General features: G+C 36.0%; 1 protein-coding gene across 4 annotated transcripts in view; it reads left to right on the forward strand.

The window, feature by feature from the left end:
- The window catches only part of LOC125658072 (trans-1,2-dihydrobenzene-1,2-diol dehydrogenase-like), a 98,819-nt gene extending 76,518 nt beyond the window's left edge, over positions 1 to 22,301 (forward strand). Inside the window, exons 1-9 of one of the 4 annotated variants that reach the window (XM_048889154.2) lie at positions 1,338 to 1,427; positions 5,733 to 5,841; positions 6,584 to 6,695; positions 9,371 to 9,534; positions 10,392 to 10,644; positions 11,191 to 11,315; positions 19,534 to 19,684; positions 21,330 to 21,457; positions 21,672 to 22,301. In XM_048889154.2, the coding sequence (XP_048745111.2) occupies positions 5,752 to 5,841; positions 6,584 to 6,695; positions 9,371 to 9,534; positions 10,392 to 10,644; positions 11,191 to 11,315; positions 19,534 to 19,684; positions 21,330 to 21,430 (996 nt within the window). In that variant the 5' untranslated portion in view covers positions 1,338 to 1,427; positions 5,733 to 5,751 and the 3' untranslated portion in view covers positions 21,431 to 21,457; positions 21,672 to 22,301. Of the gene's footprint in view, positions 1 to 1,337; positions 1,428 to 5,732; positions 5,842 to 6,164; positions 6,194 to 6,583; positions 6,696 to 9,370; positions 9,535 to 10,391; positions 10,645 to 11,190; positions 11,316 to 19,533; positions 19,685 to 21,329; positions 21,458 to 21,671 lie in introns of those variants that run through there. The other 3 variants (XM_048889156.2, XM_048889155.2, XM_056148607.1) reach the window with 3 other exon arrangements.
- The last annotated feature ends 888 nt before the right edge of the window (positions 22,302 to 23,189 follow it).

A 23,189-nucleotide genomic window follows, 5' to 3' on the forward strand; every position in this document is an offset into this window, starting at 1 on the left:
AACTGTTAGTAATTAGTTTATTGCCATTATATATCTCATATTGTGTAACATGATTGTATGCCAACATGCTTGGTGAATCAATAAATAATTGAATTGAATTGAATTTGTATGATTTTAAATCTTATAAGCTTCTGACAATTTAAAAAAAAAAATCAAACGAGATGTCTACACAATTATTTAATTTATCTCTAACTTTGACAAATGACCAGTTCAAAGTTCACTTCTCTATGCAATAACATATGTAGGCCTATTAAAAAGCTAGACACTTTATTGCAAATAATAAGGATACTAATTATAAACCAGGAAATTTAGGTGGTGGGTCACCACCCCATACCCAACTGTTAATCAATCCATTTTCAGCAGTCTGATTTAAACCAACGCTTTCTCTTTACGAGTGTAAAGAGAAAGGGGTGTATAATACGAGTGTAAGGAATAGGAGGAGGGGGTTAATATAGACGATTCTAAGAAAGGAGGGTTTGTATTATTGTAAGGAGATGGCAGTGGCTGCCTCGGTAAAAAACAAAAAACACCTCTTACGTTGTTAAAATGTCGATAGACCCCCTGCCTCGGTAATATTCGAACCCAAGCTACGCCTATGGATGGGGGTGTATTTGACGAGTGTAAGGAGAGAAGGGGGTTGGAAAAGCCATGAATTATTCCTGACTTTCACTAACTATGTAGACTACAAGTGTTTTTCAAAATTTGTCGTCGGTCGTCGTGCGTATAATCTCGCCCCCCCCCCTTTTTTTGGGTAAAATTTTCTTTTAAAAAATATTATCTGTATAGATCGTAGTAGTTGTCAATATTTATATTTTGTACCCCCCCCCCCTCCCTTGAAAAGGGATGCTACGACGTGCCTGGATAATACTGCCGTGATTTGTTGTAATGCATTATATAATCTATTCTCTTTGTAAAATAACCATTAATAATAAATATACACACACACCCCTAAAACATCATAGTCACAATACAATGGGTCCAGTAGTCGGTAGAAGGGTATTATCGAAATTTTTCATTTTTGTGCAATTCAGAATTAAGATTTTTAAGTGTAAAAATGATTGTTTTATTATGAAATGGAATCTTCAAACATAGGTATGAAAAGCAACATTAGTGCCAATAAATAGCCTTCTCTTAGAAATTCTAGAAAGGAACTTTTCCATAAAAGATAATTATGCTAAAGTAAACTTTTGGTCCTCTTTACCTATTATGTAAACAAATTGTATCATAATATAAGGGATAAATCATTATAAACTTTGGGGGGGAAAGCAATACATCGTTGATTTGTCAAAAGGCTGCGTCCATGATTACGTCGTTTTTCCCCTTTGACCTTTGACACGCATATATAATTAGGTAATTAAATATGGCGGCACCGAGTGTGCAAAACATCTATAGGGTTCGTATCTAAACTCATCTTTCTTGCATCAAAGGTATGTGAAGTCATTTATATTCATTGCGTATGTGATACTTTTTTATTAAATAGAAACAGTTTACATTTTATGCACTGTCGACTAATGCATGGTATTCACAGATCCAAAAGCAAAAAGTACATGTATATATATATATGTTACCATTCTTGCACCACGTTAATCATGGAGAGCTAGGGCATATTCCAGAACGTGGTGATATATGAATGCAGCCTGATTAAAATCAAACCTCTCACTTCACTCGATGTGCGGATAATCGTTATGCAGCTATCCGTACATCGAGCGATGTGAAAGGTTTGATTTTAATCAGACTGAATCCGAAATTAAGGGAGGGGGTGGCGGATGTATTATATAATCTAGGTTATACCTGTTAATTTAACTAAAGTAAAGAGAATAGGGGTGGGGACAGGGTAAGAGGGGAGTAGAGTGGAAAAGGGGATAAAAGAAAATGTGAGGAAGGAAGAGGGAGAAGAACACCCTCTAGTCCACTCCTTTAAGGATACACAACATTTCTGACATTTTCTCAAAAATTTATTTTTTGATCTCCTCCTAACTGCCTCATCAATGTCTCTTCAGCCAATTTGAGAGCTACGGTATCAAAGGCAATGTAGGAAGTTGGATCAGGAGCTATTTACTACACAGATCACCGTGACAGACAGTCTAGCTAAATGGGCAAACATTAAACTGGTTCAGGCGTGTCATGTCGAGCGGCATTCCCCAGGGTACTCTGTTAGGTCATGTCCTCTTCGCGATCTTCATCAATGATTTACTAGATGTACTAATTGTAAGCAGTGTCGCGTGCATCTTAATACAAAGGTTTACAGAAGGACATCTACTGAGAAAGAGTAAAGCTGCAGGTATAGGTATCGACAGATTGTTGGACTGGGGTGGTTTGACAAGTGCAACGTCATGCATCTGGGACAGAACAACCTCCATACATGTCATATGAGAGACAACAATGGAGAGGAGAGTGTTGGAAAAACAGACATGGAGATTGATTGTATATTGTTTAACCTCCCTCTCGAAAATCTTTCACTCATATGGAGATATCGCCATTGCCTGTGAAAGGCTGCAAAATTTAGGCCTATGCTTGACGCTTATGTCGGCCTTTAAACATGGAGAAAGATCTAGGCCTGTGTATTGATAACAAGTCATTGTTCCTTCCATCAACATGTGAACCAGGCAGTGACCAAAGGCAACAGAACCCTAGGCCTCATCTAGTGGACCTTTGACAACAGGAACAGGAAAATCATGAAATGCCTTTACATTATCAGTACATTGCTTAGACCTATACTCAATGCTCTCCAACTACACTAGTTTACTGGTGACATAGACAAGCTCAAGGGAAGTGACCAAACTATGCACAGACATATAAGGACAAGCTGCTACCTCTGTCACACTCGACAAGAACTAGGGGTCACTTGCTTAAGCTGGGAAAGAAGTATGCATTAAGGCTCAGTATCAGGACCGAAGCATTTGTTTGGTCCACGAGTCGTTAATAGCTGATTGGGTGGTCGAAGCAAAGGACATAAATGACTTCAAAAGTAAGGTGGACACATTTTGTAAAGACAGACACACATGTGATGAGTAATGTTTTCTAGACGAATGGGAGTCACAGACTTCGCCTTTTTTTGCTGACAGGGAAGTATCAAGGCATATGAATAGTTCTTGTATCATTTCCAAAATAGGCTTGAATTTTATATTTTAGTAACATTTTTAATTACCATGATTTGTATATTGGCCTGGGTAGCTCAGTAGTTAGATCACCTAACCAGGTCACCAGTTGGATTCCCGATTGATCCCAAAAAATTCTAGTACCTTCTTTGCTACAAGAACTTTGTAATGTCCATATATAACCTTATAATGTAATACATCAGAGCCAATCTGATTAAAATCAGCTACTCGATCCGATTCTTTCCTTTTTTTTATCGTTTTTTGAAGATTTTGTCTTTATTGGTCTCAGTTTTAAAGTAATAGGAGTTTTATGGTCAAGGTTACTGGAGATACTAGTTCGCGAGTCACAACATTCTTTTATCATTTTTGAAGTTTTTATGTCTGTATCAGTCCCGGTTCTAAAGTAATACAAGGTCCAAAGGTCAAGACCATAGGAGTAATTTTATTGTGAAACTAGTTTGTATCCTCTTATTGTTTCTTCATAAGATCCCATGTCCCTATCAATCCAGGTTCTAAAGTTATATCAGTTTTTATGTCCAAGGTAAGAGATCAAGGTCACTGGAGCCATTTGACCTTGATACCAATTTTTAAGTCTCATCCTTTCATAATTTCTAAAGTTCCCATGTCTCTATCATGCCTGGTTCTGATGTTATACCGGTGTTATGTTCAAGGTCACTGGAGTCATTTGAACTTGACTATGATCCTCTTATCATTTCTGAAGATCCCATGTTGCTATCAGTCACATTTCTTAAGTTATACCAGTTTTATGGTCATGATCAAGGTCACAGGGGTCATTTGACCTTGATATTAATTTGTATCCACTTATCATTTCTGAAGATCCTATGTCTATCAATATAAAATTATGGACTGTTTATCAGGGAGAAATCACAAATTATCAGGTCTTAATAGGGTTATCACCCGAGGGCGCCTATGCACCTTTGATAGAGCTTTCTCGCTTGTGCCATTAGAAGTTATCTTATAAAGGGAGACAACACAGTTGTCACCCTGCGCGTGAAGGAGACATCACAAATTGTCACCCTCCACGTGACCAGCCCTCGACCAATGAAATTGACTGTATTATTCTGAAGGATAATAATCCTTGTTAAAGTTTAGTTATACCAGTTGTTTTTTAGTTTGATGTCACAGGAGTCATTTGACCTTGATACTAGTTTGTAGGTACCATCATCCATTCATCATTTCTGAAGATCCAATGTCTCTATCAGACCTGATTCTGAATTAATACCAGTTTTATGTTCAAGGTCAGAGTTTAAAGTCACTGGAGCCATTTAACCTTGATACAAGTTCATAAGTCCTATCATCTTTGTATTTCTGAAGATCTCATGTTGTTACCAGTCCTAGTTCTAAAGTTATACCAGTTTTTATGTTCATGGTCAGAGGTCAGGTCAGTGAAGTCCCTCGACCTTGACATTAGTTTGCAGGCTCTGCCATTCTTTTCTCAATTCTGAAGACCTCAGGACTCTTATCATATTTGTCAAGTTATATCTGTTATATTCTGGAATTAATTTTTCCCCCATTGAGTTCTATGTTAGACCACACTCCATTTGACACCCCCCCCCCCCCCCCCCCCCCCACACACACACACACAAAATATACCCTAACCACCTTCAATCTGAAAACAATAACATTTCTGCACAACTAGATACATTGGCCTATCATATCCTTGAGTATCTAACACTTTCATCAATGGATTATGGAGAAAGGCTGCAGACATTTTTAGGTGCGAGAAATAAGCAGAAGGAGAAGAACGAGAAGTGGGAGAATAGCTAGAACTGTGCAAAAACAATAAGTCGCCATTGTTTGGGAGACTAAAAGTTCTTGTGATATTGCTACTGTACTTGCTATGCTACACAGCATATAATATTTATGTATATGAATATAAAATGTAAGATTTTAATATAAAATATAACAGTCATTTTATTTGCCTACAAATGATCATTTTTATCAAATTACAATTCTTAAAAAAAGTTTATGTTAATTGGATTGATTGATTGATTGAGTATGGTTTAACGTCCCTCCCTATGATATTTCACTCATATGGAGAAATCACCACTGCCAGTGAAGGGCTGCAAAATTTAGGCCTATGCTCGGCGCTTATGGCCATTGAGCAGGGAGGGATCTTTATCGTCCCACACCTGCTGTGACACGGGGCCTCGGTTTTTGCTGTCTCATACGAAGGAACACCGCATTTAGTCGTCTTTTATGGCAAGCAAGGGAGTACTGAGGACCTATTCTAACCCAGATTCCCACGGGATTATGTTAATTGGAGGGGATATCATAGTTACATGATGGTGTGATGTACATATTTGAATAATTATGTACATTTATTAATAATAGATATGTAAGGGAATGTTTCCACTTTGTGTCTCTCCTCAGACACATTTTGAGGTATCAGATGAATGAACCCTGTCAGTTGATTCTGTATCTTAGTGTATCATTGCATGAAAGTAGGTCATGGTGACCTCATTTTGGGTCCCATTCTCATGACATAGTTTGCTATTGCATTGTTACTGTCTCCAAGTATTCTAGTATATAAATTAACTATATTCCCAGGCCAACATTTATCAGGAGTCACAGATGAGCTCTTTGGATCATCAGCTTTCTTTTCTTTTTCAGGTCTTGACAGCCTATCAGCATGGTTCTTCGCTGGGGAATTTGTGGTGCTGGGTTAATCTCAAGCGATTTTGTCTCGTCCGTCTTAGCCCCTCCAAGTAATGTCCATGAGGTATCAGAACATATTTATTGCTATAGTAACTACATTTTCCCCCAATCTAATGACAAAACTGACAATTTTTTAACTTCACACACTCAAGTTTTTCTCAGAATGTTGGACCAGACGTAGAGAATTTTGAAGGGGGACGATTAACCAGCCAGACTTGCATATCTGACAATGCCTAAAATGTTTAAAAACTAATCTTATTGTTAAATTTTTTCAACTAAGAGTAAAGGTAGGGGAAGGGTGGTTTCTAGTTCCCACAATCCCCCTTTATAACATAAAAGGCAAGATTGGATCTATACACAGCATTTATGATTGTCATTTGTTTACAGTCAAAACATTTGACGTCACAATGAAGAGGGTAGGTACAATTTAGTGTGCATGAATGTGAAAACAATTATTGAATTTGTAATTTTTGAAGTGAATCTCAATCCACTTTGCAGAATTTACATATATCATAACAGATTTGTTAGATATTCTCATTTATAGTTGATTTTGTGTGCTAACTTTACACAGATACATATGATGTGAATAATGAGCGTATATGAATTGTGATAAATATAGTATGACTATTTTAATGGCTGGAAATATTTTGGCAGAAATGAAAGTAAGATTTAAACTGTTTTTTTAAATACATGTATAAAAAAATAATTTCATTTTTTGAAATACATCAGGTATGAAGAGAAACGCTTCACACCAGCTATAGCTTCTTGAAGTTTCGTGGTCTTATTTTGTTTCATGATTATCACAGGTTGTTTGCATTGGTGCTAGGTCCATGGAAAAAGCACAGAAATTCGCAGACAAGTTTGGAATAAAGAAAGCATATGACTCTTATGAAGAAGTTGGCAATGATCCAGATGTTGGTAAGTATGGTTGACAAGCAGACAAATGTGAGACCAAGATACCTGTACTGGCCATCTCTACCCATCTTATTTTATTTCCCTGACCCTAGAAAATGCCATGGCATTTCAAACTGAGTTGGTACAATTTTGAATGTGGTTGCTTACATGGTAAGTGGTGTCCTGATGTGCAGACATTAACATTGCAGTTTTCTTTGCAATATCTTAAGTACTGTCTGAGCTTTAGCATTGAAAAATTGTACAGGCCAAAACTTTATTGGAGACACATTAGAGACTCATATTTGGCACAATGGTTGCTTAGAATCATACATGTAGTCTGCAGGTCTGTGTAAATATGTGATGCAGGTCTTGTAGGTATGATTTCAATACCGGTTTGTAAATGATTGTACTGAAGGTATGAATTCAGTACCGGTTTGTAAATATGTGAGCAGGGATTGTAGATAAGAATTCAGTACTGGTTTGTAAATGATTGTACTGTAGGTATGAATTCAGTACCGGTTTGTAAATATGTGATGCAGCGATTGTAGGTATGAATTCAGTACCGTGGTTTCAGCAGCCTTGTGGTAAAGGTGTTAATTTGCAATCGGGATATCCCAGATTCAATTTTGGATCCATGTGCCTCATCAAACTTAGTACATTTAACATAGGTAGTACTGTTCCTTCACCAAGCATTCAGGCAGAGTCTCCGGTCTTTCAGATATGACCTTTTGAAAAGAAATGGAGGTCCAAAGTCATGATAGATTTTGGCAAGATGAACCATCACTGCTAAGGCTATGCACACCATGCATAGAATAAAATTTGTGGCAGCTGGTGATGCCTGTGTATGAAGAAAACAAATATAATAAATATGACATCATTCAGAGTGGTATATTTTAACGGGGAAATTGAAAATCAAGACCATTATGCCTCAGACTTTTTTTTATATAGCAACTCTGCTTTTGCACCTATGGAACTGTATTGAAGTTTCTTTTGAATTTTATATAGTGGAAATAGGCAAAGATAAGATGTAAAATGCTAATGACCTAATAATAGTTAAAAATAAATGATATTCAACAACAAAATATTTCTCTCCCAAACTTGCTCTCACTTTCACTTTGATATTTAATTTGAATGGCAAATTAATTCATTAGTTGGTAGAAAAATGTAAGACTGATATTAACATAGTGATGTCTTTAAAAAATAATGTGCCAGTACAAATTGAGCACATTTTGCATGATCAATGTTCTCGTATGATGCACTGAAATAAACGTAATTCTCCTCAAAACTGACTTACTAAACCAGTTAACTACACTTTCCAACTAAATCACAAACACAACTCATCAACTAGCTTATTAGCTAAGCGAGCAAAGTTTCAAGTTGAGTCCAGGGCTACCTGTTTGCCAAATCTATGTCTTTTTGGCATATGTATGATATTGATAAACTAAGTTTGAAGGTAAATGACAAAATGACAGACTTTTTCACATCTGGATTTGGAGTTGGACAAGGTGATGTCCTTAGTCCAAGTTTATTTAAACTTTTTATCAATGACCTCCCAAGTAATTTCTAGAGGATAACTCTTAGACTCTGCCTCTGTCACTTTGTAGGTAGGGAAAAGATTTCATGTCTTTTTTATGCAGATGATCTTGTTTCATTAGCCAATTCCAAATCAGATCTACAACATAAACTAAATATCCTCCATGATTACTGCAAAGAGTGGTGTTTGGAAGTTAATAGACAGAAAGCTAAAGTTATAATTTTCAATGACAATGGTAGATTACTCCAGGAAACATTTTGCCTGGGTAATAACATCAGAGAATGTGTTAAACATGTTGAATATCTAGAATTATATAACCATTAAAAACAATGGAAATTAAGTTGAAGCATAGAAACAATTATTTCAATAAAGTTTGAAAGCAATGTTTAAAACTTTAAAGGTATGTAAAACCTGCTAATCGCCCAGTGAAAACATTTTTGCATATCTTTGATCATTGTATCATACCTTATAGTTTTGTATAGTTGCAAGAACTGAACTGTTATTAATGTTATTCAGAGAGAGAAAACATATTCAGAGATTGTGATGTGGAAAAACTCATTGCGAGGGTATCTAAAAAGTATTCAAATATAGGAATCTACTCTAAACTGGGAAGGTATCCGTTACATACATATAATTATGTATTGGTATAGATTAGAAAATGCACCATCTAACCTACCTGAGGCAGCTTACAAAGAATGTGCATCAAACACTAACAGTGACTCATGGTACATGTATTTTAATTTGCTATTTTATAGTGAAAAACTTCAAATGAATTTGTCTCATTACAAAACATTATGTGAAAACAATTGAAAATTTTATATTAGAATAGCTTGAACTACAGAATAGTTTCCTAAATTATTTGAAAGAAATTCATATCTACTTGAAACTTCACGAGATTGACGAGAACCTCATCACTGCAAATATTTCTCATCTTGAACAAGTCCTAAATGAATGCTTCTTGAATGTTTAAGATATCTTGGTTGAAAAAATTAGTCGCCATGAACCTTCGATCATCACTAGTAAATCGCGAAATAAAGTTGTCATGAATAAAAGTTTTGTTAACAGATTGATTACAAGCATTTTGATTTTTGTTGGCAGATGGATTGGTGGATTAAACTTTGATGATGCATCATGATATAAGAGATGTATGTATATTTTTTTTTAGATATTGTATACATTGGTGTAATACATACTTTCCATGTGGCTGTGTCCAAGCAGATGTTAAAAGCAGGGAAGAATGTTCTGTGTGAAAAACCAATGGCTGCTAATCTTGCGCAGGTGCTAGAGGTCCAGCAGGTGGCCAGAGAATGTAAAAAGTTCTTCATGGAGGTACAAATGTTACTGTAGAATCATTTAAATTCATTGGGGCCAATTTTCGTGGATTACTGAATTTTTATGGGTTTGTGGGGACATAATTTCGTGGATTTATATATTTGTAATATATATTGTATATATATATATAGATATAGTATATATTGTATATTTGTTGAAGATGTAAATTCGTGGGTGAGGGGTACCCACGAATTCTACTGATTCCACAGTATAGTAATGGACCATCTTAAAGTTGTCAGTTTTATGTTCCTTTAAAACTCAGTATTTTTTCCTGTCGCAATCAGACAAGAAAATCATTTCTGATAGTACAAGTCATGCAGTATTAATATCAATAATACCGTTCTATTCCGGTTCCCAAAGTGGAAAATGAATATTTACTCTTTTCTGAAGATCACAAAAGATTCTGTAGATTTTCTAACTATACAAGAGGAATTCATTATCGCATAATTTCACGAGAGGCATCACTCGCAAAACAGAATTACTCACTTTCAACATGTTTAATTTTTGGTTGCTGAAATACATGTAAGAACTCTTTATTAACAAACGACACACGAATTCATGTTCACGCAATTTGTCGTGTATGAGTCATTTTGCCACATTAAGCATTGGCGTCAAAAATAAGGAATCTACAGTAGTATCAATCAAATCCTGATGTTTTATACATCTTCATTTAGTGTTCATTATTTGCATTATTATGTATTATAATTTTTAGCTCACCTGAGCCAAGGTTCAATTGAGCTTTTGTCCATTGTCTGTAGTTGTCTAAAGTAAGTAATACTTTATTCATAAAAGTAAATCAACAATGTGGTGAGGGTTGCCTTTCCCTTTAATGTTATATTTTTAAATGTATACAGGCAGTTTGGAGCAGGTGCTTTCCGGTTTATCGTAAAATCAAGGAAGAAGTGCGGTCTGGAAATTTAGGAGAAATCCAACATGTTGAGGTTCAGTTCTGTTTTCCAATTAACAAAGTGGATCGTATAGCAAAACCTGAACTTGGGGGAGGTGGTTTACATGACCTTGGCGTTTACCCCATACAACTGGCTGCCATGATATATAACAACGAAAAACCCCAAAAAATCACAGCTGATGGCACTCTGTCAGATCTAGGTTTGCATATTCATGAGCCAGAGTACTGTAAAACATGCTTATAACGAAGTGCTGGGGACAAACAATTTTGCTTAATTATAAAAGTAATTCATCATATCCAATGAGCTCATTATGTTTTAAAACTACAGAGCCCAATGAAAATCAGTTTGCTGTTTAATTAAGTGTGATTTGCTGTAAGTCTGAATTCATTGTAAACATGTTTGCTGTAACTGTGTTTTACTGTATCTTGCTCATGGGATGGGGGAACTCCTATGTTTATATATGTAATTGTGTTTGTTAAATTATTGTTTTATCATATCAATTCATCTAGCATTGTAAGTATTCAGGTACAATATCTTATAATCTATGTTTCATAATGTCAGTAAATGTATTGAAATCATTTTAGTCTAATCTCATTGTGCAAATTTATTAAGCTCATATACATAAAGTACACATAGAATACATTTCTGGTAATGTTAACTTCTTGTAATGATCTCATTTCAACACTTTTGATGATGTGTCGTGGTTTGGGACAGTTTTGAATGTTGACATTAAATTCACTTGCAGGAGTTGATCAAGATGGTTGTATTACCTTGACATATAAGAATGGTGGAAGAGCTGTGTTAACCTACAGCACACTGTTTACAGGAAAGAACCAAGCCACAATATATGGTTCTAAAGGAGTTATAAAGGTAAGAGGAAAACAATATCTGGTTCGGTAGGAACTGTAAAGGTAAGAGGAAAACAGTATATTATGGTTCTATAGGAACTGTAAAGGTAAAAGGAAAATAATATATTATGGTTCTATAGGAACCGTAGAGGTAAGAGGAAACAATATATGGTTCTATAGGAACTGTAAAGGTAAGAGGAAACAATATATGGTTCTATAGGAACTGTATAGGTAAAAGGAAAATAATATATTGTGGTTCTATAGGAACTGTAGAGGTAAGAGGAAAATAATATATAGTTCTATAAGAACTGTAAAGGTAAGAGGAAAACGATGTATTATGGTTCTATAGGAACTGTAAAGGTAAGAGGAAATAGTATATGGTTCTATAGGAACTGTATAGGTAAGAGGAAAATAATATATAGTTCTATAGGAACTGTAAAGGTAAGAGGAAAACAATGTATTATGGTTCTATAGGAACTGTAAAGGTAAGAGGAAATAATATATGGTTCTATAGGAACTGTAAAGGTAAGAGGTTTGTGATTGAATATTGTTTAACGTCCCTCTCGAGAATATTTCACTCATATGGAGACATCACCACTAGGAACTATAAAGGTAAGGGGAAAACAATATATGTTTCTATAGGAACTGTAAAGGTAAGAGAGGAAAAATGTTACACTGAAAGTAAAATGATTTGCAGGACAGGGCTAACTTGTTTCACATTAAACTGTATGTTGCAATGTAAGTTTAAATATGTCCCTTTCCAAAGTGCTTCCACTTAGTAAATTAATCTTACTTTAAAATTAAAAGAATATCAATAAACTAAGTAAGAAAAGTGTTTATTCTGAATAAAATCAGATCTCTAATTCACTTCATAATTGACTGTCTCTACACAATTTGATTAAGATAAGACCTTTGATCCACTCCTAAAAAATGAATATCAAATATCTGGAGTTGATCAAAGATCTGATTGCACTTATATCTTGTCCGAATACTTATTGCATCACTCAGTAGATTGGGAAAATATTGTTAATTGAAGAGGTTGTCCATGGAAAATCAGGCATCAAATTTTCGGCTTGCCAATTTTCATTTAATATAATACTTATAGGTTATAGACTTTGTTTGGGAAAATATGACGACCGAGTTTTTTGGCGCGTAGACGGACCGAGCTTGCGAGGTCCGTTCGCGACAAAAAACGAGGTCGTCATATTTTCCCATACAAAGTCTATAACCTTTTTAGCTCACCTGAACCGAAGGTTCAAGTGAGCTATTCTGATCACATTTTGTCCGGCGTCCGTCTGTCTGTCTGTCCGTCTGTCTGTAAACTTTTCACATTTTCGACTTCTTCTCCAGAACCACTGAGCCAATTTCAACCTAACTTGGCCAAAAGCATCCTTGGGTGAAGGGCTTTCAAGTTTGTTCAAATGAAGGGCCATGTCCCTTTCAAAGGGGAGATAATCACAAAAATGCAAAAATAGGATGGGGTCATTTAAAAATCTTCTTCTCAAGAACCACTGGGCCAGAAGAGCTGAAATTTACCTGAAAGCTTCCTGACATATTGCAGATTCAAGTTTGTTCAAATCATGGCCCCCGGTGGTAGGATGGGGCCACAAGGGGGGGGATCAAAGTTTTACATACAAATATATAGGGAAAAACTTTAAAAATCTTCTTCTCAAGAACCACTAAGCCAGAAAAGCTGAGATTTACATGAAAGCTTCCTGACATAATGCAGATTCAAGTTTGTTCAAATCATGGGCCCCGGGGGTTGGATGGGGCCACAATAAGGGATCAAAGTTTTACATACAAATATATAGGAAAAATCTTCTCTAAGCCAGAAAAGCTGATTTTTACATGAAAACTTTCTGACATAGTGCAGATTCAAGTTTGTTCAAATCATGGCCCCCGGGGATAAGATGGGGCCCCAAGGGGTGGATCAAAGTTTTACACACAAATATATAGGGAAAAACTTTAATAAAAATCTTCTTCTCAAGAACCACTAAGCCAGAAAAGCTGAGATTTACATGAACGCTTCCTGACATAATACAGATTCAAGTTTGTTCAAATCATGGGCCCCGGGGGTTGGATGGGGCCACAATAGGGGATCGAAGTTTTACATACAAATATATAGGAAAAATCTTTAAAAATCTTCTTCTCAAGAACCACTGAGTCAGAAAAGCTGATTTTTACATGAAAACTTCCTGACATAGTGCAGATTCAAGATTGTTCAAATCATGGCCCCCGGGGATAGGATGGGACCCCAAGGGGGGATCAAAGTTTTGCACACAAATATATAGGGAAAAACTTTAAAAATCTTCTTCTCAAGAACCACTAAGCCAGAAAAGCTGAGATTTACATGAAAACTTCCTGACATAATGCAGATTCAAGTTTGTTCAAATCATGGCCCCCGGGGATAAGATGGGGCCCCAAGGGGGGGATCAAAGTTTTACACACAAATATATAGGGAAAAACTTTAAAAATCTTCTTCTCAAAATCACTAAGCCAGAAAAGCTGAGATTTACATGAAAGCTTCCTGACATAGTGCAGATTCAAGTTTGTTCAAATCATGGCCCCCGGGGATAAGATGGGGCCCCAAGGGGGGGATCAAAGTTTTACACACAAATATATAGGGAAAAACTTTAAAAATCTTCTTCTCAAGAACCACTAAGCCAGAAAAGCTGATTTTTACATGAAAACTTTCTGACATAGTGCAGATTCAAGTTTGTTCAAATCATGGCCCCCGGGGATAAGATGGGGCCCCAAGGGGTGGATCAAAGTTTTACACACAAATATATAGGGAAAAACTTTAATAAAAATCTTTTTCTCAAGAACAACTAAGCCAGAAAAGCTGAGATTTACATGAAAGCTTCCTGACATAATACAGATTCAAGTTTGTTCAAATCATGGGCCCCGGGGGTTGGATGGGGCCACAATAGGGGATCAAAGTTTTACATACAAATATATAGGAAAAATCTTTAAAAATCTTCTTCTCAAGAACCACTGAGTCAGAAAAGCTGATTTTTACATGAAAACTTCCTGACATAGTGCAGATTCAAGATTGTTCAAATCATGGCCCCCAGGGATAGGATGGGACCCCAAGGGGGGATCAAAGTTTTGCACACAAATATATAGGGAAAAACTTTAAAAATCTTCTTCTCAAGAACCACTAAGCCAGAAAAGCTGAGATTTACATGAAAACTTCCTGACATAATGCAGATTCAAGTTTGTTCAAATCATGGGCCCCGGGGGTTGGATGGGGCCCCAAGGGGGGGATCAAAGTTTTACATACAAATATATAGGAAAAATCTTCTCAAGAACCACTAAGCCAGAAAAGCTGATTTTTACATGAAAACTTTCTGACATAGTGCAGATTCAAGTTTGTTCAAATCATGGCCCCCGGGGATAAGATGGGGCCCCAAGGGGTGGATCAAAGTTTTACACACAAATATATAGGGAAAAACTTTAATAAAAATCTTCTTCTCAAGAACCACTAAGCCAGAAAAGCTGAGATTTACATGAAAGCTTCCTGACATAATGCAGATTCAAGTTTGTTCAAATCATGGGCCCCGGGGGTTGGATGGGGCCACAATATGGTATCAAAGTTTTACATACAAATATATAGGAAAAATCTTTAAAAATCTTCTTCTCAAGAACCACTGAGTCAGAAAAGCTGATTTTTACATGAAAACTTCCTGACATAGTGCAGATTCAAGATTGTTCAAATCATGGCCCCCGGGGATAGGATGGGACCCCAAGGGGGGATCAAAGTTTTTGCACACAAATATATAGGGAAAAATTTAAAAAATCTTCTTCTCAAGAACCACTAAGCCAGAAAAGCTGAGATTTACATGAAAGCTTCCTGACATAATGCAGATTCAAGTTTGTTCAAATCATGGGCCCCGGGGGTTGGATAGGGCCACAATAGGGGATCAAAGTTTTACATACAAATATATAGGAAAAACTTTAAAAATCTTCTTCTCAAGAACCACTAAGCCAGAAAAGCTGATTTTTACATGAAAACTTTCTGACATAGTGCAGATTTAAGTTTGTTCAAATCATGGGCCCCGGGGATAAGATGGGGCCCCAAGGGGGGGGGGATCAAAGTTTTACACACAAATATATAGGGAAAAACTTTAAAAATCTTCTTCTCAAGAACCACTAAGCCAAAAAAGCTGAGATTTACATGAAAGCTTCCTGACATAGTGCAGATTCAAGTTTGTTCAAATCATGGCCCCCGGGGATAAGATGGGGCCCCAAGGGGGGATCAAAGTTTTACACACAAATATATAGGGAAAAACTTTAAAAATCTTCTTCTCAAGAACCACTAAGCCAGAAAAGCTGATTTTTACATGAAAACTTTCTGACATAGTGCAGATTCAAGTTTGTTCAAATCATGGCCCCCGGGGATAAGATGGGGCCCCAAGGGGGGGGGGGGATCACAGTTTTACACACAAATATATAGAGAAAAACTTTAAAAATCTTCTTCTCAAGAACCACTAAGCCAGAAAAGCTGAGATTTACATGAAAGCTTCCTGACATAATGCAGATTCAAGTTTGTTCAAATCATGGGCTCCGGGGGTTGGATGGGGCCCCAAGGGGGGGATCAAAGTTTTACATACAAATATATAGTTAAAATCTTTTTCTCAATAACCACTGAGTCAGAAAAGCTGATATTTACAAGAAAACTTTCTGACATAGTGCAGATTCAAGTTTGTTCAAATCATGGTCCCCGGGGGGGTAGGATGGGGCCACAAGTGGGGGGGGGGTCAAAGTTTTACATACAAATATAGAAAAAAGCTTTAAAAGAATCATTGGGCCAAAGAAGTTGACATTTACATGAAAGCTTTCTGACATAGTGTAGATTCAAGTTTGCAAAGGGTAGTTTGGGCCATAATAGGGACCAAGGTTTTACATGCAAATATATATGGAAAGTCTTCAGATATGGGCCAAGGTGACTCAGGTGAGCGATGTGGCCCATGGGCCTCTTGTTATTATATACTTTCAATTTCATTTAGAAACTAACAATAATTTTATTTTTAACAATAACTTTATTGGTTTAACTGAGTAAAAGATGAAAAATTTGAAAAATAACGGCGTAGAAATTTGATTGTGACGTAAAGAAGAGATGAAATTGAAAGTATATAATAAAATTAGGTATTGACATTTTCCTGGTCAATATGAAGATTTAGCTACCCGCAATGTACAGCGAATATTTTGCTTCGAGGGTAGCAAAACCATGTTAAGAAAAAAAATTCAATACTTCATGAATCATTTAAAGGGGCATGGACACGATTTGAGCAGAAAATTTTCAAATTTTATTTTTCCATTTTCATTATTTACTTAGGGCTGTTCCAGAAATGATCAAATGGGGGGGGTCGGGCGGCAAACGATATTTTTTTGTGTGGGTGGTCGTATTTTTTCATATTTTAATTGGTCCGTGGTTGGACTGTTAAAAAAATATTTATTATGGGCAGTGGGTAGTTTCTATTGTTTTATTTTGTGCCACGTGGGTGTTGAGTTTTCAGAATATTTTTATTGTCGCTCTTGTCGTGTTGGTTACAAAACGTCGGAGGGAAAATTGAAAACGTGCTTTCGAAATCGGAAGTAACATAGAACTATTCGAGTTGTCGCTCTTTGTAGCGCATAACTTCCCATTACGGCACTCTTCAAATTAGAGGCGCGTTTAGTAGGGTCCCTTTGGACGTGATGGCGGCGAACTCTGTTCTGTAGATTATTACAGTTTACAGTGCATCGATTTTGGGAATATTTTGAAACAAATAGGTACTCCGTTTTCTAATAAAAATAAGCAAACCTTAGTTGATTTATACGAGGGTACCGATGCGTTATATTTATCAGTCGGTGTGATGGTGATATAGAGGCCTCCGGGCGCGGCCTCCATTAGAAGACGAACTATTCGTGGAAAAACATATCCATACCCATTTCATGATAATAGCATCGTTTGGACTCCCAATCTTTCCAACATTCCCGCCATAGATGCCTTTGATTGTTGATGTGACATCGTTTCTTCAGAACTACTGTGATACAATGTCGCACAGGCATTACCGCGTCATTGACTAGAATGTTTGTCCCGAAAACCTCGCGAGATTTGTACCGTTTTCATTTTTAAAAATATTTTTGTGGTGGGTCTGGTTAGTTTTTTTTTTTTATTAGATGGGTCATTGTAAAATGAGTTTATTAATTTGATGGGTCATGGGGTAATTTTTTATTTTTTTTTATGGGTGCTTGGTATATACAAAAGGTGCCTCCCGACCCCCCCCCCCATGTATTTATTTCTGGAATAGCCCTTAACTAAAGTATTTCAAATGCTCTACCAAAATTTGAATATCAGTTGTTTAGTTATAAGTGAGATACAGCACTTGCAATTCTTTGTTATGTAAACAAGGCTCGTGCCATGATTTTGTTTACATTAGACTGTTTAAGGTAGTACTCTACATCGTCATAATGGCTGACTTCCTTTAAAAACATGGATGAAAAAAATCGATATCAGCAATATTTGACTTTTCCTTTTCCGTTTAGATACCTAGCCGAGTAGCTTAGTAGGTTAGAATACCGACTGCTGACCTGTAGGTCGCAGGTTCGAGTCCAGCAGGGGTTTTAAATTTTTTTCAGATTACCTTCTACTAAAACTGTATTTTTTGACAAAATAAAGTAAATTTGAAAATTTTCAACTTCAAAATATTTTTGTACATATCCTCCACTTTTCATCTACATCAAATTTCTCTGGTGTAGCACACCTCCTTAATAGAAAATAGCATGTTTAAAACAAAATGAGATGTACCAAACACTAGAAACTATCTAATTGTGTCAAGATTTCACTTATAAATTGAAAAAATCTGCTTGAAATACTAGCTAATTTAACCTATGTAAACAGAAACAGAGGCCCTATTCTCCAGGAGGAGAGTAGGAACTAAGTCAAACAAAAACATGGCACAAGCCTTGTTTACATAACAAGGACTTGTGACCTCTATCTCCCAGGCATGTACTTTGACTACTGATATTCAATTTTTTGCTGATCATTAGTAATACCTTAGTTAAGTATTCTAAACATTAAAAATAAAAAAAATAAAAATTTGAAGATTTTCAGTTCAAATCGTGTCCATGTCCCTTTAAAACATTTAAACCATCTGCTGTAGAAATGATACCTGGTATTCCATCTTTATGTGTTCCTGGGTAGCCAAATGTATCACAAATAAGTGATTTGATCGATTGATTTGAACATATTTCATTGTATAATTGCATATTATACAAACAGTTTGAACACAAATTCTTTCAACTTATGGGGTTGTCACCTTCACCAATAAGTGAAAGGGATTTGGCAGCAGGCCCTACAATTACTGGTTAATTGACACTCATGGGAAAATTACACTGAAAACTGACACAATTAAAGGCACTCTCATGGCAGTTGGTTGTACTAATTTGATTAAAGTTTTGACTGCAAAATTGTAACGTGACAATGCTTGTATTTACATTGTATATACATGTTTAAATACAATGATAATTGAATTAAAGTGATTATTTTTTTCTGAGGTACACAACACGATTATTGTCATTACAAAATCAAAAATGTGACAGAGAATGTTGTCTATAGATACCTAATGCATTGAAAATTTGTCTAGCGTTAATAAAGAAACTAAAATAATTGTGTATCAATGCTCATGGGAATGTATTGTAAATTCATGGGTAAAGGTGACGCATGAAATCCAAAACAAAAAAACCCCATTGATTCCCCTTGAACAAAGAGGATTCTACAGTATATGGAAAATTCAAGTTTACATTTTGATCAATATATATGTGACAGGTTAAAATTAATACCATTGCTGAAATTATACATGTTAAAGTGGCTCACTACACCCTGAAATAGTTTCTCAACTCAGTACAAATAAAAGATGTGATGTATCTATGTCAAAATGGCAGAAAATATGCAAATTTGGATAAAAACATGACTTTCAAAAATATATTTCAACACATACATGTATGAACAAAAGACTCTGGCGGATTTGAACTCGAGATCTACGGTTCACCAGCCCAATGCTTTAACCACTGAGCCATGATGATAGACAAACAAATCGATCGATACAAATAATTTCACAAAACATTAGCAAAATCCTGATGGATACTGTCATGTGTATGAAAACTTTCCATGGCCAACCTCTTGTCTTTTGAAAACAGAATTAAACATAAAATCCTTGTAGATAACTTAATTGTTGCATTATTCTTGACTTTAGCTGGAGGAAACTTTCTGGTGTCCACGAGAAGCCACTCTGCCATCTGGTAAAGTTAGCAATGAAATACCAACTGGTCCAGTACCATATAATTTTCCCAATGGTGGAGGTCTACGGTTTGAGGCGGATTGTGTGAAGGAATGTCTTGAAGCAGGTAACACATTCAATTATATTTGATACATTTCTGGTCTATCATTACATCTCCAATGATGTTAGGTTTCTATATGCCTGTCTCTAGATGGGATGTATTATGGTACAAAGATGTCTGTCTGTCCATCCAGATTTTTTTGTCCCTTTGTTAGTTTTCATTGTTTGTCACATTTAAATCCTCTCACAGCTTTAAAGCTAAGACGTTTGTAAACAACTCGAAGATGTGCATATTACAAAGATTTTGATTCTCAAATTATCTGATTTTCTGTGATGTTTGAACAAATTTCAAGTTGTGGAACTTGGACAATTTTGGGAAAATATTTTACACACAGAACATTTGCTTTGTCTATATCTGTATTTTCTGTCACAGTTTTTATGCTAGGACCTTTTATTAATATGATGCAAAATCAAGTATGTCACAGCTAATGGCTGATACTGCCCTCGACAGTAAAGTTTTACAACTCCTGGCTTAAAAAAAACTTCTACATAAGCTTGTGACAGACATATTACCATTTCTGATACCCTTGTTATAATTTCACAAGTAAGATAATTACCGTAGTCTCAGCTCTTTCCATGCAAATGAAAATCTAAACAATATGGAACCAATGATTTTTAGCACACAAGCTGAAAATAATCAAATATGACACCCACCCACAGCTCATGGGGCCTTTAGAAGCCACAGGAACCTGAATTTCTAAGTCCTGGCTAATTTAGCTATCATTTGTGAAATTAACATACAAGCGTCCTTATGTAGTGTAAATCCAAGTTTGTCCAGTTATAGTCAGTGCAGTTGAAGGGTCAGTCGTGGATGAATTTCTTTTCTATAATGCAAAATACAATCTGACTAAAGCCATGTCTGTAGGGGGTCAGGATTTGGTAGGATTGGGGAAGGTACAGGTGAGTGTTGTGGCTCACTGGCCTGTAATGGCATGTTGGTAAATTAGATCCATTTAGTGAATTTATGTTAGGTCATTTGGCATTGGTTATGTTTGTTTCTTATATTTGAAATGAAAATATATAAAATTGACATATCAAAAATACTGCCTATTAGAAATTGAAATACACATGGACAATATTTCATGTTAATTTCCATAGTACCCTCACACTGACCTTTCATAATGTATGCGCTGAAAATTTACATCCAGTTGTAAGACACATTGGAGCTTCAAAGGGTTATTATAGAGAAAAGAGATGCAAATGTAAAATTAATATTCTGATATCATGTACTTAGTACATGGTGTTCACATATTGTGTCATGACTTCAGATAAATTATTTCAACACAGGAACTAAATTAGACTGTTCATTCTTGAGAAATTAATTATGTTTGAAGATTGTTATATTTTATCACTCTATATAGAGTGACTGTCTTTGATATTATGGTACAAACTGAAACAGCTAGTACGGAGCAATATGGAATTCAAATTGGGTCAAAAACAGATCAAACTAACTTCAGAGATTTATCAAATAATTGAACAATACTACATGTATTTCCAACCATGCACAAGAGCTTAGCAAGAACCAGTCTCTGAAACTTGAGTTTCTAGAATTGAATTATAGGGTGACTTAGCTACTTTTAAATTTTGTTGTTGGCAATAGGGATCCATGTTGATTTCCATCATTTGCGTTTCTGTATCATTTTCTGAATCAGGCAAGCTAGAGTGCAGTGAGGTGTCATTCGCTGACAGCCAAGCTTTGTATCACATTATCGATGAAGTTGTGAAGCAGTATGGGATGAATGTGAAATGGTGAATGATGTTAATTTCTGAATTGGATTCGGTAAGTGAGCAATATAAAGAAAATTTAACATGCACTGTAAATAGAAATTCAGATTATTATAACAGATTTCTTCACTGACTCTTTTTGCATGATTTTCAATAAGATCAACATACAAATTGTACTTCTATATATCTGTTAAAATTTCTATCATATTTTTAATCATAATTTGATCGGAGTGTTCTGCATCTAACTGTTTTCTGTCATTTCATTACAGGTGATACCAATAGTGTTACACCCAATCAATATTGTGATAACTGCAGCATCATTTGGTCTAAAGGTTATACATATTGGACATAGGCTAGTGGTGGTGTGGTGTAGTGTATATTGACTACGGTACTTTTTCTTAAGGAGGAGCAACACTTTATCACAATTTTTTTTCAATTGGTAAATTGCAAAAATAAATTCAGAAATATGTATCTGTCCTTTTAAATTTCTTCACCTGTCTGGTTAAGTATTTGGATTAAATAATTAAGCTGATAATCTGTAGATTGTACATTTGAATATAGCAGGATTTAAATTTTTTTTAATGATTTTATGATGATTTACTATGTGATGCTACATGTAAATACCACAACAATATTACACTCATACCTCCTTAATGAAAAGTATCAGAGGGTGCTAATTTCATTTACTGTGAAAGTGCTACTTCATCATTTGTGATTTACAATTTATGAGATCTCCTTCCATTTGAATGTATAATTTGTAAACTTACTTTGATCCAGATATAAGTAGAAATATGCCATGTTCTTTGGGATTATTTTACACATTTGTGTCGCAGACTATTGTCTGTATAATCTGTCTCTCTATATTCATATTAGCATTAAAATATTCATAGGATTCTACACATAATGTGTCTATTCTTATTCTAAAAATCAGCATGAACTTATAAAAGGTGAAGATACCGAACAGTGATCAATCTCAAAACTCTTATAAGGAATACAAAATAGTGAGTTGGGCAAACACTGACCCCTGGATATACCAGAGGTGGGATCAGGTGCCTATAGGAGGAGTGTAGCAGTCAGCCAGATAGCTCATTTGGTAGAGCACATAACTAGAAATTCAAGGGGCCCGGGTTCGAATCCTGGTCTGGTCTGTTGCATTTTCTCCCTGTTACATTTGGTGCCGTTGACCATCCTTGGACTTGCAGGTGAAAGTCCTGCCAGGGGCAAAAGAATCTGGGTTGTGTCTTCCAAGACGAAGACATTTAAGGAGGGAGGAGTGTAGCGGTCAGTCGGGTTCAATTGCCGGTGGCCAGATAGCTCGATAAGTTGGTAGAGTACCTGACTAGAGATTCAGGGGGCCCAGGTTCGAATCCCGGTCTGGTCCATTGCATTTTCTCCCTTCCTGTTACATTTGGTGCCGTAGACCAGCCCACAGGCACTTGTTTCTGTAAATAACTTACGACCTCTGTATACTAATAATAACATTATTAATAGTATACAGAGGTCATAAGTTATTACAGAAATAAGTGCGACACACCTAAGTTGTTAAAACAGGTAGTGACCAGTCCATCGCCAAACGCTCGGCATCAGGTGTGAATATCACGGGTCATCAGAGATTACCTTAAAAACGAATTAACTGTGTCACAGTAGGTGTGGCACGCTAAAGAACCCTCACTGCTCAATGGCCGTTAGCGCGGAGTATAGGCCTAAATTTGAAGCCCTTCACCGGTGTTGGTGACGTCTCCAAATGAGTGAAAAATTCTTGAGTGAGACATTAAGCAAGATACAAT

This window comes from Ostrea edulis, chromosome 9 (assembly GCF_947568905.1).
Source record: "Ostrea edulis chromosome 9, xbOstEdul1.1, whole genome shotgun sequence".
NCBI lineage: Eukaryota > Metazoa > Mollusca > Bivalvia > Ostreida > Ostreidae > Ostrea > Ostrea edulis.